This window comes from Bombina bombina, chromosome 9, assembly GCF_027579735.1.
Source record: "Bombina bombina isolate aBomBom1 chromosome 9, aBomBom1.pri, whole genome shotgun sequence".
NCBI lineage: Eukaryota > Metazoa > Chordata > Amphibia > Anura > Bombinatoridae > Bombina > Bombina bombina.
Genome location: NC_069507.1, coordinates 245,569,050 through 245,587,897, shown reverse-complemented (window position 1 = coordinate 245,587,897; position 18,848 = coordinate 245,569,050). Strand labels below are relative to the sequence as shown.

General features: G+C 41.4%; 1 protein-coding gene across 1 annotated transcript in view; it reads left to right on the top strand.

Annotated features, from left to right (window-relative positions):
- SMC3 (structural maintenance of chromosomes 3) overlaps positions 1–18,848 on the top strand; it is a 241,735-nt gene that overhangs the window by 119,387 nt on the left and 103,500 nt on the right. The window contains exons 16-17 of the mRNA XM_053692998.1: positions 162–312; positions 1,281–1,434. Coding sequence (XP_053548973.1) covers positions 162–312; positions 1,281–1,434 — 305 coding nt within the window. The remainder of the gene's footprint in view (positions 1–161; positions 313–1,280; positions 1,435–18,848) is intronic.

Here is an 18,848-nt window from a genome sequence, read left to right as displayed (position 1 = left end):
TATAACCTCTTGATAACCTAAAACAGATCTGTTACCATTGCTTTTTAACCTGGTACTATCCAGATTAAAGCATTCATAGGTTTATAGCACTGCATAACTAACACTGTTGTCATCTTTTGTATATGATGGGTGGTCATGCTATTTGTTTCTCTGCTTTTTAGGATGCAATTCCAATGATCAGCAAACTTAGATACATTACACGTTTTGATAAAGCTTTCAAACATGTTTTTGGGAGGACTCTCATTTGCCGGAGTATGGAGGTATCTACTCAGCTTGCCAGAGCTTTTACAATGGATTGCATTACCTTGGAAGGTATGTGTTGTACATAATGGGGATTTAATACCACCAGGTAGTGCTGATTTATTTAATGATTTGCTTATGCTCATCTCTTTTTTTTATAATGCAATTCTAAAGCTTGGAATACTTTATTGTATTGTGTTTACCATGTTGAACCTCTGCCTGTAGAATATTCACATAAAATCAATTTAACAGCAGTCATATACAAGCTTGAAAAGCTTGGGCTCTTGAGATTATACTCAGACCATCACATTCTCATTTTGATTTGTACCCATTTGTTTATGGTCAGTGGTTACAGACAGTTTTTCAGGTGTATGTCTAAATGTGTAAAATATGATTAATTGGTGGAGACAAACTATTCTAGCACTTATTGTCTAATTGTTGCCCACAGAAAACACTTTTTTTTACCTCCCAAAATACCTGCACATTTTCTGTTTCCTCTACATTTTGACACACAGATACTATTTCTTATCAATTGCCCCAAACAAACAAGTTCAGGTGATTGACATGCCCTGCTTTCTCGCAGTTTAGTGCAAGAGTAAGTGGCGGGATTGGATAAGAGAACTCTTATGCAATGCTAAATTTTAGCCTCCTGCGTCCTTGAAATGTTTTCTCTTCATAATGGATATAAAGGCTTATTACAGTAGTGTAATACAAAGATTAAAAGTACAGTTGTTTTTGAGTAGACATGGACAACATATCTAGCTTGTTCAGTAATACTTGTTCGTCATTATTCAATACAACAGATGTTATGTATAGATGCAATTTTACTTGCAGCTTTATTCAAAATAAGTAGTTTATGTATTTTTAAATCTTTTACTGCATTTTTGAGCTACTGGTTATTCAGGAAAAAATATATAATCTGTTTTGAAACCGTAGCCTTGATCTTGTCTTATTTTAATTTTGCAAAACACATTATTTAAATTTAGACTAAGACAATTAACATAGTCATTGTTTGTAATGTGTAACCTTTTTTGTAATAGGGGATCAGGTTAGCCATCGTGGCGCCCTGACTGGAGGTTATTATGACACAAGAAAATCCAGGTTGGAACTGCAAAAAGATGTCCGTAAAGTAGAGGAAGAGCTACATGCGCTGGAAGCAAAGCTGAATGAGAATCTCCGAAGGAACATTGAGAGTATCCTTTGCAGGTTGCAGATTATTCTATATGCAATTTTGTAGGTGAATATGATCAGTTAGGGGATCTGTGTTTTAAACTAGTTTCTTTTGTTCTGAGCGCTGGTGGGTCATAGCTGAAACGCATCACTAGTTTTCTTTGAGTAGGAGGAAACATGAATTTAAACCACCAGTGAACAATATAAATTACTTGCATCCTAAGTAGGAATTTACAATCTGTTATTGCATTGAATACTTTATTCTAAGATAACTTCAATCCTGGTAAAAGATTTGACGCAGATGCTTCACTAAGAAATAGTAAACACCCTGTAATTAGAAGACACTTCTATTGACTTGAAAAATATATCCCTAAAACCCCTAGGGAAGGAGAGGGGGGGAGGGTTTGGATTATCTCCACAGATCTACCAAATATAAACCTGAGTATTTAAGGTAGGTAGTGCCTTTTGCTCGTGTCTAACACGTATGGAAGAGGACAGAAAAAGGGGGCATAATATGGCACACTTACGTGGAGATAATCATGGCAATATGTAAATGTGTGAAGTGTAGTGATTAAAACTTAACTTTTATATAATATATTGTAAAAGAATGTGGAATGTACCACTAAAAAATGTAAATATAAAACCATGTCAAAATACAAATTGACACACGTACTCCTCTCAAAGTTCGGTGCAGTGATCAGTCTGCACTAATATCCATTACCCCTAGTAAGCGAACTATCAATTTGCAGACTCTGATGGTATTAAATTCTCAAGCTAGAGAAACTCGGTTGAGTATACCCGATTGAAAATTATGAGGAAAGAGACGCCACAGAGTGCATATGCACAGATTTGTGGTTCCCTAAATATCACAAGCAAATATTTGTATACGTCACATTAGTCTGATACTGACCCTTGTATTCAATGATAGGTTGGGCCAAACACAGCTACTAATACCTTTAAAGAGTATAGGTCAGATATCAGTAATGTGAATCTTAACCGAGTTAAAAATCTAGCAGGTAGACTTGATTTAGCTGAAATTGCATTGAGTATAGTACTCTGTATTAAAGTATCATTACCCTGTATTGAAAATGATTGCCAAAATGGCCAACAGTTGAAGCTAAATCTTATAGTCAAAAGTAAAAGGCAAAGTCTATAATAAACAATTAAGCTAGTGGTAGATACTGGCAGAGAGGAGCAGTGCAAACTACTCTATGTGTGTCAATTTGTATTTTGACACGGTTTTATATTTACATTTCTCCTGTTAAGTGTGGTCAGTCCACGGGTCATCATTACTTCTGGGATATTAACTCCTCCCCAACAGGAAGTGCAAGAGGATTCACCCAGCAGAGCTGCTATATAGCTCCTCCCCTCTACGTCACACCCAGTCATTCTCTTGCACCCAACTAATAGATAGGATGTGTGAGAGGACTGTGGTGATTATACTTAGTTTTATACCTTCAATCAAAAGTTTGTTATTTTATAACAGCACCGGAGTGTGTTGTTCCTTCTCTGGTAGGATTTGAAGAAGAATCTACCTGAGTTTTTTGTATGATTTTAGCCGGCGTAGTTAAGATCATATTGCTGTTCTCGGCCATCTGAGGAGTGAGGTAAACTTCAGATCAGGGGACAGGGGGCAGGTTAATCTGCAAAGAGGTATGTAGCAGCATATTACTTTCTGACAATGGAATTGACTGAGAAAATTCTGCCATACCGATATAATGTAAGCTCAGCCTTAAATGCAGTAGTAGCAACTGGTATCAGGCTGTCATGTATGTATATTTTACACTTCAGTATTCTGGGGAATGGCACTTCACTGGGATAATACTGTATGCATAAGACTTTAGCCTAATTTGCAGTGACTAGCAACAGGCTTTCTAATGACATTTCATTTATTTGATGTTAAACGTTTTTGCTGGCATGTTAAATCGTTTAATTTTCTGAGGTACTGGGTGAAAAAAAAAAAAAAAAATGTTTTGGGCACTGTTTTTTTCCACTTGGCAGTCGTTTTATTTAATTTAAGACAGTTTACTGATCTCCCTCACTGTTGTGTGTGAGGGGGAGGGGCCTATTTTGGCGCTTTTGCTACGCATCAAAAAATTCAGTCAGAAGTCTCTTGTCTTCCCTGCATGATCCGGTTCGTCTCTACAGAGCTCAGGGGTCTTCAAAACTTATTTTGAGGGAGGTAATCACTCACAGCAGAGCTGTGAGATTGTAGCTGACTGTGATAAAAAACGTTTATTTCTGTACTTTTTTTCTGCTATCAGGGTTAGTTATCCATTACTAATGGGGGCAATCCTTTGCTAAAATTGTGTTTTTACCGGAAAAGATTTGATGTTATAGTTTCTCAGTTTATTATTTCTCAACTGTCATAACTTTTTTCTGTGCTTCTTAAAGGCACAGTACGTTTTTATATTATTTGTAAATTACTTTGAAAAGTATTTCCAGGTTGCTAGTTTTTTTGCTAGTGTGTTAAACATGTCTGATTCAGAGGAATATCTCTGTGCTATATGTGCTAAAGCCAAAGTGGAGCCCAATAGAAATTTATGTACTAATTGCATTGATGCTACTTTAAATAAAAGTCAATCTGTACAAATTGAACATATTTCACCAAACAACGAGGGGAGAGTTATGCCGACTAACTCGCCTCACGTGTCAGTACCTGCATCTCCCGCTCGGGAGGTGCGTGATATTGTAGCGCCGAGTACATCAGGGCGGCCATTACAAATCACATTACAGGATATGGCTAATGTTATGACTGAAGTTTTGGCTAAATTACCAGAACTAAGAGGTAAGCGTGATCACTCTGGGGTGAGAACAGAGTGCGCTGTTGATAATAGGGCCATGTCTGATACTGCGTCACAGTATGCTGAACATGAGGACGGAGAGCTTCAATCTGCAGGTGACGGTTCTGATCCCAATAGAATGGATTCAGACATTTCTAATTTTAAGTTTAAACTCGAAAACCTCAGTGTACTGTTAGGGGAGGTATTAGCAGCTCTAAATGATTGTAACACCGTTGCAATCCCAGAGAAATTATGTAGGCTGGATAGATACTATGCGGTACCGGCGAGTACTGACGTATTTCCTATACCTAAGAGGCTTACAGATATAATTACTAAGGAGTGGGATAGGCCCGGTGTACCCTTTTCCCCCCCTCCTGTGTTTAGAAAAATGTTTCCAATAGACGCCACCACACGGGACTTATGGCAGACGGTCCCTAAGGTGGAGGGAGCGGTTTCTACTCTGGCTAAGCGTACCACTATCCCGGTGGAGGATAGCTGTGCCTTTTCAGATCCAATGGAAAAAAATTAGAGGGTTACCTTAAGAAAATGTTTGTTCAACAAGGTTTTATATTGCAACCCCTTGCATGTATTGCGTCTGTCACGGCCGCGGCCGCTTTTTGGTCCGAGTCCCTGGAAGAGACTCTTGACTCAATAACTATAGATGAGATTTCAAACAAGCTTAAGACACTTAAGCTAGCTAATTCATTTATTTCGGATGCCGTAGTACATTTAACTAAACTTACGGCTAAGAATTCCGGATTCGCCATTCAGGCACGCAGAGCACTGTGGCTAAAATCCTGGTCAGCTGACGTTACTTCTAAATCTAAATTACTTAACATACCTTTCAAAGGGCAGACCTTATTCGGGCCCGGGTTGAAAGAAATTATCGCTGACATTACAGGAGGTAAAGGCTATGCCCTGCCTCAAGACAGAGCCAAACCTAAGGCTAGACAGTCTAATTTTCGTTCCTTTCGTAATTTCAAAGCAGGAGCAGCATCAACTTCCTCTGCACCAAAACAGGAAGGAGCTGTTGCTCGCTACAGACAAGGCTGGAGACCTAACCAGTCCTGGAACAAGGGCAAGCAGGCCAGGAAACCTGCTGCTGCCCCTAAGACAGCATGAATTGAGGGCCCCCGATCCGGGAACGGATCTAGTGGGGGGCAGACTTTCTCTCTTCGCCCAGGCTTGGGCAAGAGATGTCCAGGATCCCTGGGCGTTAGAGATCATATCTCAGGGATATCTTCTGGACTTCAAATCCTCTCCCCCAAAAGGGAGATTTCATCTGTCAAGGTTGTCAACAAACCAAATAAAGAAAGAGGCGTTTCTACGCTGTGTACAAGATCTTTTACTAATGGGAGTGATCCATCCGGTTCGGCGGTCGGAACAAGGACAAGGGTTTTACTCAAATTTGTTTGTGGTTCCCAAAAAAGAGGGAACTTTCAGGCCAATCTTGGATTTAAAGATCCTAAACAAATTCCTAAGAGTTCCATCGTTCAAAATGGAAACTATTCGGACAATCTTACCCATGATCCAAAAGGGTCAGTACATGACCACAGTGGATTTAAAGGATGCTTACCTTCACATACCGATTCACAAAGATCATTACCGGTATCTAAGGTTTGCCTTCCTAGACAGGCATTACCAGTTTGTAGCTCTTCCATTCGGATTGGCTACGGCTCCAAGAATCTTCACAAAGGTTCTGGGTGCTCTTCTGGCGGTACTAAGACCGCGAGGAATTTCGGTAGCTCCGTACCTAGACGACATTCTGATACAAGCTTCAAGCTTTCAAACTGCCAAGTCTCATACAGAGTTAGTACTGGCATTTCTAAGGTCGCATGGATGGAAGGTGAACGAAAAGAAGAGTTCTCTCTTTCCACTCACAAGAGTTCCCTTCTTGGGGACTCATAGATTCTGTAGAAATGAAGATTTACCTGACAGAAGACAGGTTAACAAAGCTTCAAAATGCATGCCGTGTCCTTCATTCCATTCAACACCCGTCAGTAGCTCAATGCATGGAGGTGATCGGCTTAATGGTAGCGGCAATGGACATAGTACCCTTTGCACGCCTACATCTCAGACCGCTGCAATTGTGCATGCTAAGTCAGTGGAATGGGGATTACTCAGACTTGTCCCCTACTCTGAATCTGGATCAAGAGACCAGAAATTCTCTTCTATGGTGGCTTTCTCTGCCACATCTGTCCAGGGGGATGCCATTCAGCAGGCCAGACTGGACAATTGTAACAACAGACGCCAGCCTACTAGGTTGGGGCGCTGTCTGGAATTCTCTGAAGGCTCAGGGACAATGGAATCAGGAGGAGAGTCTCCTGCCAATAAACATTCTGGAATTGAGAGCAGTTCTCAATGCCCTTCTGGCTTGGCCCCAGTTAACAACTCGGGGGTTCATCAGGTTTCAGTCGGACAACATCACGACTGTAGCTTACATCAACCATCAGGGAGGGACAAGAAGCTCCCTAGCAATGATGGAAGTATCAAAGATAATTCGCTGGGCAGAGTCTCACTCTTGCCACCTGTCAGCAATCCACATCCCGGGAGTGGAGAACTGGGAGACGGATTTCCTAAGTCGTCAGACTTTTCATCCGGGGGAGTGGGAACTTCACCCGGAGGTTTTTGCCCAAATTCTTCGACGTTGGGGCAAACCAGAGATAGATCTCATGGCGTCTCGACAGAACGCCAAGCTTCCTCGTTACGGGTCCAGATCCAGGGATCCGGGAGCGGTTCTGATAGATGCTTTGACAGCACCTTGGACCTTCGGGATGGCTTATGTGTTTCCACCCTTCCCGATGCTTCCTCGATTGATTGCCAGAATCAAACAGGAGAGAGCATCAGTGATTCTAATAGCGCCTGCATGGCCACGCAGGACTTGGTATGCAGATCTAGTGGACATGTCATCTTGTCCACCTTGGTCTCTGCCTCTGAGACAGGACCTTCTGATCCAGGATCCCTTCAAACATCAAAATCTAATTTCTCTGAAGCTGACTGCTTGGAAATTGAACGCTTGATTTTATCAAAACGTGGTTTTTCTGAGTCAGTAATTGATACCTTAATACAGGCTAGGAAGCCTGTTACCAGAAAGATTTACCATAAAATATGGCGTAAATACTTATATTGGTGCGAATCCAAGAGTTACTCATGGAGTAAGGTTAGGATTCCTAGGATATTGTCTTTTCTACAAGAAGGTTTAGAAAAGGGTTTATCCGCTAGTTCCTTAAAGGGACAGATTTCAGCTCTGTCCATTCTTTTACACAAACGTCTGTCAGAGGTTCCGGACGTTCAAGCTTTTTGTCAGGCTTTAGCTAGGATCAAGCCTGTGTTTAAAACTGTTGCTCCACCATGGAGTTTGAACTTAGTTCTTAATGTTTTACAGGGTGTTCCGTTTGAACCCCTTCATTCCATTGATATCAAGCTGTTATCTTGGAAAGTTCTGTTTTTAATGGCTATTTCCTCGGCTCGAAGAGTCTCTGAGTTATCTGCCTTACATTGTGATTCTCCTTATCTGATTTTTCATTCAGACAAGGTAGTTCTGCGTACTAAACCTGGGTTCTTACCTAAGGTGGTCACTAACAGGAATATCAATCAAGAGATTGTTGTTCCATCTTTGTGTCCTAATCCTTCTTCGAAGAAGGAACGTCTTCTACACAATCTAGATGTAGTCCGTGCCCTGAAATTTTATCTACAGGCAACTTAGGATTTTCGACAAACGTCTTCCCTGTTTGTCGTTTATTCTGGTCAGAGGAGAGGTCAAAAAGCTTCGGCTACCTCTCTCTCTTTTTGGCTTCGTAGCATAATACGTTTAGCCTATGAGACTGCTGGACAGCAGCCTCCTGAAAGAATTACAGCTCATTCTACTAGAGCTGTGGCTTCCACTTGGGCCTTTAAGAATGAGGCTTCTGTTGAACAGATTTGCAAGGCTGCAACTTGGTCTTCTCTTCATACTTTTTCCAAATTTTACAAATTTGACACTTTTTGCTTCTTCGGAGGCTTTTTTTGGGAGAAAGGTTCTTCAGGCAGTGGTTCCTTCCGTATAAAGAGCCTGCCTGTCCCTCCCGTCATCCGTGTACTTTAGCTTTGGTATTGGTATCCCAGAAGTAATGATGACCCGTGAACTGACCACACTTAACAGGAGAAAACAAAATTTATGCTTACCTGATAAATTCCTTTCTCCTGTAGTGTGGTCAGTCCACGGCCCGCCCTGTTTTTTATGGCAGGTCTAAATTTTTTAAATTATACTCCAGTCACCACTGCACCCTTTGGCTTCTCCTTTCTCGTTGGTTCTCGGTCGAATGACTGGGTGTGACGTAGAGGGGAGGAGCTATATAGCAGCTCTGCTGGGTGAATCCTCTTGCACTTCCTGTTGGGGAGGAGTTAATATCCCAGAAGTAATGATGACCCGTGGACTGACCACACTACAGGAGAAAGGAATTTATCAGGTAAGCATAAATTTTGTTTTTTTTATTGGTACATTCCACATTCTTTTACAACATATTATATAAAAGTTAGGTTTTAATCACTACACTTCACACATTTACATATTGCCATGATTATCTCCCCATAAGTGTGACATATTATGCCCCCTTTTTCTGTCCTTCTCTTCCATACTTCTATTGACTTGTCTAGAATAACATCTCGGCCAAGTGTTAACATTTTTAAAACAAATTAACAGCTTGTTTGCCGTTACTGTTTTTCAGTAGTCAATCTCCATCTATCACTTGCCTTATTTGGAGGAACCAATCTGGGCTGGAGTCATCAGGCAGCAAGTCTAGCTATGGTCATGTTGTTAGTATAGAGTTCACTGTCTTGTTGTTTTTATCTGCTAAAGCCAATTTAGAAAATATATGCTTCAGGGTTAGCCTTGAGATGTCTGCAGTTCCCCCCCCCCCCCCCCACAATTGTTCAAACTAAATGACATGGAAATGAGGCAAAATAAAGTATTTTGCAAAGTTGTTTTAGTACACCTAACTAAACATTTATAATGAAATCTCAGTTGTATATTCCTTTAAGTATGTGGTTTATTTCTATTTCATTTCTTTATCCTAATAAATGTTACCAGGGCTAATGTTTGCTGGCCAGTTGATTAACCTAGCTTTGTGAATGGGATTAGGTCTATTAGCTAGTATTACAGCAAACTGAAGTTTTATGTGTCTGCACCCGATTTATAAGTCCACTTTGATCTGCAGAAATTAAACTGGTACAAATTTATAACCAGTGTGGCATTGTTATTAAACCATTACCATTTGAGTACATTTTCTTCAGTATTTTCATATTTATTATGCCCTTGTTTCATCTATACCTAAACTGATTTGTCAACATAACTTTATATTCTACTACTAAACTGTATTTCTTTCTAATGACACGATGAGTCCACGGATCATCTAATTACTATTGGGAATATCACTCCTGCGCAAAGAGCACTACAGCAAAGCTGTTAAATATCACCTCCCTTCCCTCCAACCCCAGTCATTCTCTTTGCCTACGTTAGAGCAAGGAAGTGGTAAAATTAGGTGTTGGGAAAAGATTCTTCAAGCAAGATTTTTTTTTTTTTTTTTTAAAGCAGTGCAAGATTGTTCTGCTTTGCTCTAGGTTGTAGCCGTAGTCCATATCGGTCTCTTCAGTAGAGCAGTGGTGGCTTTAAAGTAATGGGAACTTGTGGGACATAATTCTCACTGCGCCTCCCATATATTTATGCTGCCCTATCCATGCAAGCCTGAGTAAGATTACTCAGTCTGTGTTTCTATCCACAGGTCCATTTGAGGGATCTGGTCTCTCAAACCTAGTGAGCTGCCGTGCTTCCTGGCAGGAGTCTTAAGGTAAGTGCTAACTGTAATTTTTTCTGGGACACATACAGAGAAAAAGATAGCACTTTCACATTTAAAAATTTTTGGGAGGCAAGTCACATTCACCTAGTTAGGAGAATGTTTGTTTATTAAAGGGATACTAACCCCAAGTTTTTTTTTTTCATGATTCAGATAGAGCATGCAATTTTAAGCAACTTTCTAATTTACTCCTATTATCAATATTACTTTGTTCTCATGTTATCTTGATTTGAAAAAGCAGTAATGAGAGGTTAGGAGCCTGCCCATTTTTAATTCAGCACCTAGGTAGCGCTTGCTGATTGGTTTGCTACATTTAGCCACAAATCAGCAAGTGCTACCCAGGTGCTGAACAAAAAATGGTCTGGCTCTAAAGCTTACAGTACTGCTTTTTCAAATCAAGATAGCATTAGAACAAAGAAAAATTGATAATAGGAGTAAATTAGAAAGTTGCTTAAAATCTCATGCTCTATCTGAATCATGAAATAAAAATATTGGGTTTAGTGTCCCTTTAAGGGGCAGCAGAGCAGGCACTGGGGACAAGGAGAATCTGGCTCAGTGATGGTGGTGTATGTGTTTTAACTTTACTCCCGACGGCTGTGATAATACATTTAGCCAATCTGGAGTTTCTTGTGGTTATGCCCACGATGGGCGGAGTTAGATTCAGCGGCAGTCTATTGCGCGCCTTTTTGTATCACTTCCTGTGTTCCGCATTAGAAATCAGCTGCGTCACAGATTATGCAGCGTTGCAGTTACAGACCGTTAATGTTAACAGACCTCTGCAGTTAGACGTTTTTTAGACGTTTGAGTCCGGATCAACTACAGGTCATATACTTCATTAGTAGGCAAGCAGGTAAGCACCTCAGCAGGGTTAAGCTGAGGTGTAGAGTTGTCTGAGGTGTTATTTTGGGGGCCATTGTTTATTTCAAGTGACAGAAAAATAAAGCAGTTATTTTTGTTGTTTAAAATTTAAAGAGACAGTAACTATTTTTTTGGGGGGGGGGCTATTTTCTAATAAAAAATATCAATTTTGTCTGTTGGTGAATAAAGATGGACCAAGAAACCCTGCAAGATGTTACATGTTCTTTATGTTTTGATGCTAATGTAGAACCACCAATCCCTTTCTGTTCCTCATGTTTTGAGAGAACTTTACATTATAGGGATAGACTTTTTCCTGAGCCAACATTGTCTAAGGCAGATACTGTTCAGGAGTCTTCTGACAATGTTCAAGATATGCCGCAGCTTTCTCCTCATATGTCCCAACATTTAGCATCCATACAACCAGTGCCCTGCACTTCCTCTATTACCCCACCTGGAATTACCTTGCAAGAACATAGCTTCCCTAATGTCATCAGCGGTATCTGATGCGTTGTCTGCTTTTCCCATGCTGCAGGGAAAGTGCAAGAGGAAATGTAATCAATCTGTGAATAAGGTTGCTCACAAAGTAGTGGCTATTCCAAATGTTTCTTCCCAGAAGCCTGAAGAGGAAGATACTTTGGTAGCATTTGAGGGTGAAATCTCAGACAGTGTAATATCTTTATCTGATACTAAAGTTGTTTCTTTCAGGTTTAAGCTTGAACACCTCCGTTAGTTACTTAAAGGGACAGTCTACCATAGAATTGTTATTGTTTTAAAAGATAGATAATCCCTTTATTACCCATTCCCCAGTTTTGCATAACTAACACAGTTATATTAATATACTTTTTACCTTTGTGATTACCTTGTATCTAAGAACCTTCTTCGAGCCCCCTGATCACATGACTGTGACTGTTTATTATCTATTGTCTTAAATTTAGCATTGTTTTGTGCTAGATCTTAAAGGACCAGTCAACACAGTAGATTTGCATAATCGACAAATGCAAGATTACAAGACAATACAATAGCACTTAGTCTGAACTTCAAATGAGTAGTAGATTTTTTTTTCTGACAATTTTAAAAGGTATGTCTTTTTCCACTCCCCCTGTACCATGTGACAGGCATCAGCCAATCACAAATGCATACACGTACCATGTGACAGCCATCAGCCATTCACAAATGCATACACACTTATTCTTGCACATGCTCAGTAGGAGCTGGTGACTCAAAAAGTTTAAATATAAAAAGACTGTGCACATTTTGTTAATGGAAGTAAATTGGAAAGTTGTTTAAAATAGCATGCTCTATCTGAATAATCAAAGTTTAATTTTGATTGAGTGTCCCTTTAAATAACTCCCTGTGCCTGAACACAGTGTTAACTATTTGGCCCACGTGTACTTTCTGTGTCTTTGTTGAAAAGAGATTTTAAAAGCATGTGATAAGAGGCAGCCCTCAAAGGCTTAGAAATTAGCATATGAGCCTACCTATGTTTAGTTTAAACTAAGAATACCAAGAGAAAAAAGCAAATTTGATGATAAAAGTAAATTGGAAAGTTGATTAAAATTAGAAGTCCTATCTGAATAATGAAAGTTTAATTTATACTAGACTGTCCCTTTAAGGAGGTTTTAGCTACCCTGGACGACTCCAACACTACAGTCGTAGTCGATCCTAAGAAGTCTAGTAAACTTAACAAGTACTTTGACGTGCCCTCCATGGTGGAGGTATTTCATGTACCAGATAGGGCTACAGAGATTATTGCTAAGGAATGGGAAAGCCCGGGTATCCCTTTTTTTTCTCCATCCCCTATATTTAAATATATGTTTCCTATAGCAGACTCTATCAAGGAGTCTTGGCAGACGGTACCCAAGGTGGAGGGGCAATTTCCACGCTAGCCAAGAGAACTACTATTTCCATAGAGGATAGTGGTTCCTTCAAGGATCCTATGGACAAGAAGTTAAAGGAGTTACTCAAGAAAATGTATGTACACCATGGTTTACAAATGCAACCTGCGGTTTGTATTGCTACTGTCACTTGTACGGCAGCATACTGGTTTGATGCATTGTCTGATTTTATTCGGACAGACACTCCCCTCGAAGAAATCCAGGATAGGATAAAGGCCCCTAAGTTGGCCATCTCCTTTATCACAGATGCTTCCCTTCAGGTTATTAAGCTGGGAGCTAAGATTTCTGGTTTTGCCGTACTGGCCTGCAGAGCTTTATAGTCTAAACGTTTGGCGATTCCTTACAAGGGAAAGACCTTGTTTGGGCCGAGTTTGACAGAAATCATTTCTGACATTACGGGAGGAAAGGGACATTTCCTCCCTCAGGATAAGAGAAATAAACAAAAGGGACGTCAGCGTAATTTTCGTTCCTTTCAGAATTTCAAAGGAAATCCTTCCACTCCCTCTTCCAAGCAGGAGCAGTCCGAGCCCTCCTGGAGGCCCAATCAGTCTTGGAACAAGGGAAAACAATCCAAAAAGCCTGCTATTGAAAAAAAAAATGGCATGAAGGGCCTGCCCCTGATCCAAGACCGGATCTTGTGGGGGGCAGACTTTCCTTCTTCACTCAGGCTTGGGTTTGAGATGTTCAGGATCCCTGGGCGGTGGAAATCGTGTTGCAGGGATACAAACTAGAGTTCAAGACATTTCCTCCCAGGGGCAGGTTTCTCCTTTCAAGATTATCTGTAGACCAGATAAAGAGAGGCATTCTTACACTGTGTTCGGGACCTCTCCGACCTGGGAGTTATAGTTCCTGTTCCGATACAGGAACGGGGTCTGGGGTTCTATTCCGCTCTGTTCGTGGTTCCCAAAAAGGAGGGAACCTTCAGACCAATTTTAGATCTCAAGAGTCTAAACAAATTTCTCAGAGTGCCATCCTTCAAGATGGAAACTATTCGTTCTATTCTTCCTTTGATCCAAGAGGGTCAATTTATGACAACGGGGGATTTAAAGGAAGCGTACCTGCATGTTCACATCCACAGGGATCATCACAAGTTTCTTAGGATTGCATTTGTAGACAAACACTTCCAGTTCGTGGCTCTTCCATTCGGCCTTGCCACAGCTCCCAGATTTTTCTCAAAGGTTCTGGGATCTCTGTTGGCGGTGCTCCGATTGCGGGGCATTGCAGTGACGCCTTATCTGGACGACATTCTGGTTCAGGCGCCATCCTTTCAACAAGCAAGATCCCACACGGAAATGTTATCTTTCCTGCGATCTCACGGATGGAAGGTACATTTGGAAAAGAGTTCCTTTGTTCCAAATACAAGGGTAGTTTTCTTGGGAACCATAATAGATTCCTTATCAATGAAGATTTTTCTGATAGAAGTCAGGAAATCAAAGTTGCTTTTTTAAGACACGATGAGTCCACGGATCATCTTAATTTACTAATGGGATATTCACCTCCTGGTCAGCAGGAGGAGGCAAAGAGCACCACAGCAGAGCTGTTAAATAGCTCCTCCCTTCCCTCCCACCCCAGTCGTTCGCTTTGCCTACGTTAGTGATAGGAAGAGGTAAAGTGAGGTGTAAGATTAGATTCTTCTATCAAGAGTTTATTATTTTTAAAGTAGTGCCAGAGTGTGCTGCTTTGTTCTAGGGTGTAGCCGTAGTCCATATCAGTCTCTACAGTAGAGCTTTTGGTGGCTTTAGAGCAATGGGAACTTGTACAACATAATTCTCACTGCATATATTGTTGCTGCCCTGCCTCTGAAAAACCTGAGAGATTCTAACTCAGGACATTCTCTTCATTCTCAGGTCCATTGGAGGGACCTGGAACTGCCTTGCTGCCAGGCAGAAAATGAGGTAAATGCTGACTTTATTTCTGGGAGTCGGAAGGAGCTCAGGAAAAGTCTGGGTACTTTATTATTTTTAATTCAGACCTCATGGAACTTTGGGCTCTTGACTAAGGGTTTATCAGTTTTCTCCTTATGATTTAGGGGACACTATAAGGCAGTTAGGACGCAGGCACTGGGGTTAAATACATGTCTCATATCCCGGCAGTTGCATATCTAATAATTGCCGGCCGGGAGACTACATACTAACAGAGCGATGTGAGATTTTTATGTTATGCACAATAATAAGTCTGGCAGTTGGTTAAACTGCAGCTGTTTAGGAGATCACATTTTAAACTCAGATGAGCCGTTAATAGAAGCTCAGTGTGAGGGAGTTTTTATGCTTAGCTCGTTGCTCCCGGTGGCTGTACTTAAATAGCGACCGGGAGACGGCTGTGTAAATGCCCACGAAGGGCGGAGCTTGTAAATGGCTCCACTGTAGTTGCACATCTCCTTTTTCCCAGCGCTTCCGGTTATCGGAAGGAGCGGACTTGGAGGATTTTATCACTTAGATGTTGCGCTGTGCAGACAGCACGGCCTTCCTCGTGCATCCGGTTGCGGAGGGAATGGAGGAATTTATGTCTGTGTTATTGCCTTAAGATGTCTATAAAAACGCCCATGAAGGGCGGACCTTGTAAATAGCGCCAATGTAGTTGCGCATCTCCTGTTCCCAGCACTTCCGGTTATCGGAAGGAGCGGATTCGGAGGATCTTAACACTTAGCAGTTGCGCTGTACAGACAGCACCTTCTTCCCCACACATCTGGTAGTACGGAAGGAATGGGGGATTTATGTCTGGGTAATTGCGCTTAAGGACAGCGCTACAGTTGATTCAAAACTAAGTAGAGAAACTGTCTTTCTCCTCAGCTGGGTCAAGCTGAGAGGTAGAGGGAGCTTTTACAGTTCTAATGTTCCTCCTGTATATACTCACTCTCTCTTTATTTTACTGAAGAAGAAAAAAAAAAAGATACACTTTAAACACTTAAAGTTGATAGAACGGTTCTCATGTGTTATTTTTATTGCAAATTCACTTTTTTCTGACCCCAATCCTACCAAGACTGCTGTTTAGGAGTTTACTGACAGGGGACAAACTATGCAATTTCTCCTATAGTGTACCAAAAATTTATGTCCCACATGCAGTGCCCTGCGCTTCCTTTCTCACTCCATCTGGATTTTTCCCTGCATTATCTGTTTTCCCATAAGGTAGAAAACTGTACTAAGGGACATATTTTCAATCATTTAGGATGATTGATTTAGTAGTTGTTATTTTGAATGTTTCTTCCCTGTAACTGTAAGGGGAAGATACTTCGATAGAATCTGTGGGGGAATTCTCAGTCTAAGTTGGAGTAATGTCTTTCTCTGATCCTAAGGTTTTTCGGGTCTGTTTTTTAGCTTAAATACCTCCATTTGTTAATATTTGGAGTTTTTGCCTGCCTCGGATGACTCAGACACTAGAGCTACTATACCCTTAGAGGATAGTTGGGTTCTCTAAGATCCTATGGACAAGAAATTAGAGGATCTATACAAAAGAAAAAATCTTCAATGGCAGCCAGCTGTGTCCATTGCTACCGTCACTAGTGCGCATATAGGTTTGATGCGTTGTTTTCAGGATGGTAACTTCTATGGATGAAATCCAGGTTAGGATATAGGCTCTCTAAAGAGCTAATTCCTTCTTTTTTTTACAAATGCTTCCTGCAACTTGTCATCTAAGGAAAAATATTTTGGGCACCTTATGGGCCAATGACCACGCCTCCCTGTATGCGCCCAATCTCGTCTGATCTCTGAAGCTAAGCAGGACCGGGCCTGGTTGTACTTGAATTAAAACCTTGTTCTCTAGGTTTATGCTGTTAGCAATTCCTTACAAGGGGAACACCTTGTTTTTTGGACCTAGCTTGACGGAAATTATCTCTATCACGGGAAGTAAAGGCAATCTTCTCCCTCAGAATAAGAGAAACAAACAAAAAGGACGACAGAGCAATTTTCGTTCCTTTCAAAATTTCAAGGGAAATTCTCCTCTTCTGTCCCCAGACTGGGCCTACATGGAGATCCAATCAATCTTGGTATAAGATAAAACAATACAAGAAGCCTGCTGTTGAATCAAGGACAGCATGAAGGGCATGCCCCTGATCCGGGACCAGATCTTGTAGGGGGTAGACTTTCCTGCTTTGCTCAGACTTGGGTTCGAGATGTTCAGGATCCCTGGACAATAGAAATAGTGTCCCAGGGATACAAGTTAGAATTCGAGAGTTTGCCTCCCAGGGGCATTTTTCTACTTTCAAGATTGTCTGCAGACCAGGTAAAAAGAGGGGTTCTTACAAGGTGTAAGAGACCTTACCAACATGGGTGTGATTGTTCCTGTTCCGAGTTCAGGAACAGGGTCTGGGATTTTATTCCAATCTGCTCATAGTTCCCAAAAATGAGGGAACCTTCAGGCTAATTTTAGATCTCAAGAATCTGAACAAATTTCTCAGAGTACCGTCCTTCAAGATGGAAGCTATTCGTTCCATTATCCCTTTGATCCAAGAGGGTCAATTTATGTCAAGTGGATTTAAGGGACGCGTACCTGCATGTTCCCATTCACAGGGATCATCTCAAGTGTCTAAGATTTGCTTTTCTAGACAAACACTTCCAATGTGTGGCTCTTCCCTTCGGTCTTGCCACAGCTCCTAGAATTTTCTCAAAGGTTCTGGGACCGCTGTTGGCGGTGCTTTGGTTACGGGGCATTGCAGTGGCGCCCTTTATGAAAGACTTGAGTCTAGGTGCCATCCTTACAATCAGCAAGATTCCACACGGAATTGTCGTTTTCCTTCCTGCGATCTCACGGTGGGAAGATAAATTTGGATAAGAGTTCCTTAGTCCCGAATACAAGGGTAATTTTCTTGGGAACCATAATAGATTCTCTATCGATGAAGATTTTTCTGACAGAAGTCAGGAAATCGAAGATTGTCGATACTTGTCTAGCTTTTTCAGTCCACTCCTCGACTATCAGTGGCTCAGTACATGGAGTTAATAGGGCTGATGGTAGCGGCAATGGACATCATCCCGTTTGCTCGGTTCCATCTCTGACCTCTGCAGTTAAGCATGCTCATGCAATGGAAAGGAGATAATGCGGATTTGTCTCCTCAAATACATTTAGAGCAGAAGACAAGGGATTCTTTTCAATGGTGGTTATCTCTGGATCATTTTTTTGACTTACATCAATCATCAGGGAGGAACGAGGAGTTCCTTAGCGATGACAGAGGTAATCTAGATAAGTCAGTGGGCGGAGGCCCATTCTTGTTGTCTTTCGACGATCCATATCCCAGGGGTGGACAACTGGGAGGCGGATTTTTCTGAACAGGCAGACCTTTCATCCGGAAGAGTGGGAACTCCAACCGGAAGTGTTCTCCAGCTTGATTCTTAGGTGGGGTCAGCCTGAAGTAGACCTTTTGGCATATCGACAGACTGCCAAGTTCCCGAGATACGGGTCGAGGTCCAGGGACTCCCAGGCGGAACTGATAGATGCTGTGGAGGTCCATTGGACCTTCAGTCTAGCATACCAAATTCCTCCTTTTGCACTTCTTCCTAGGATCATTGCTCGGATCAAGCAGGAGAGGGCATCAGTGATCCTCATTGCTCCTGCTTGGCTTTGCGGGATTTGGTATGCGGATCTGGTGGATATGTCATCTCTACCACTGTGGAGACTTCCGTTGAAGATGGACTTTCTAATTCAAGGGTCCTGCTTGGAGATTGAACGCTTAATTTTGTCTAAGCGGGGTTTTTCTGACTCTTCATATAGTACCATGATTCAGGCTAGCAAGCATGTAACTAGAGAGATTCCCATAAGATATGGCGTAAATATCTCTTTGATGTGAATGCAAGAGCTACTCATGGAGTAGTTAGGATTCCTAGAGTTTTGTCTTTTCTCCAAGAAGGCTTGGAGAAAGGCTTATCGACTAGTTCCCTAAAGGGTCAAATCTCGGCATTATCTATTTTGTTACACAAACATCTGGCGGATGTTTCGGATGTACAATCATTTTGTCAGGCCTTGTTCAGGATCAGGCCTGTTTTCAAACTGGTTACTCCTCCATGGAGTCTGAATTTAGTTCTTAAACTTCTACAAGGTGCTCCGTTTGGGCCTATGCATTCCTTAGATATTAAGTTGTTATC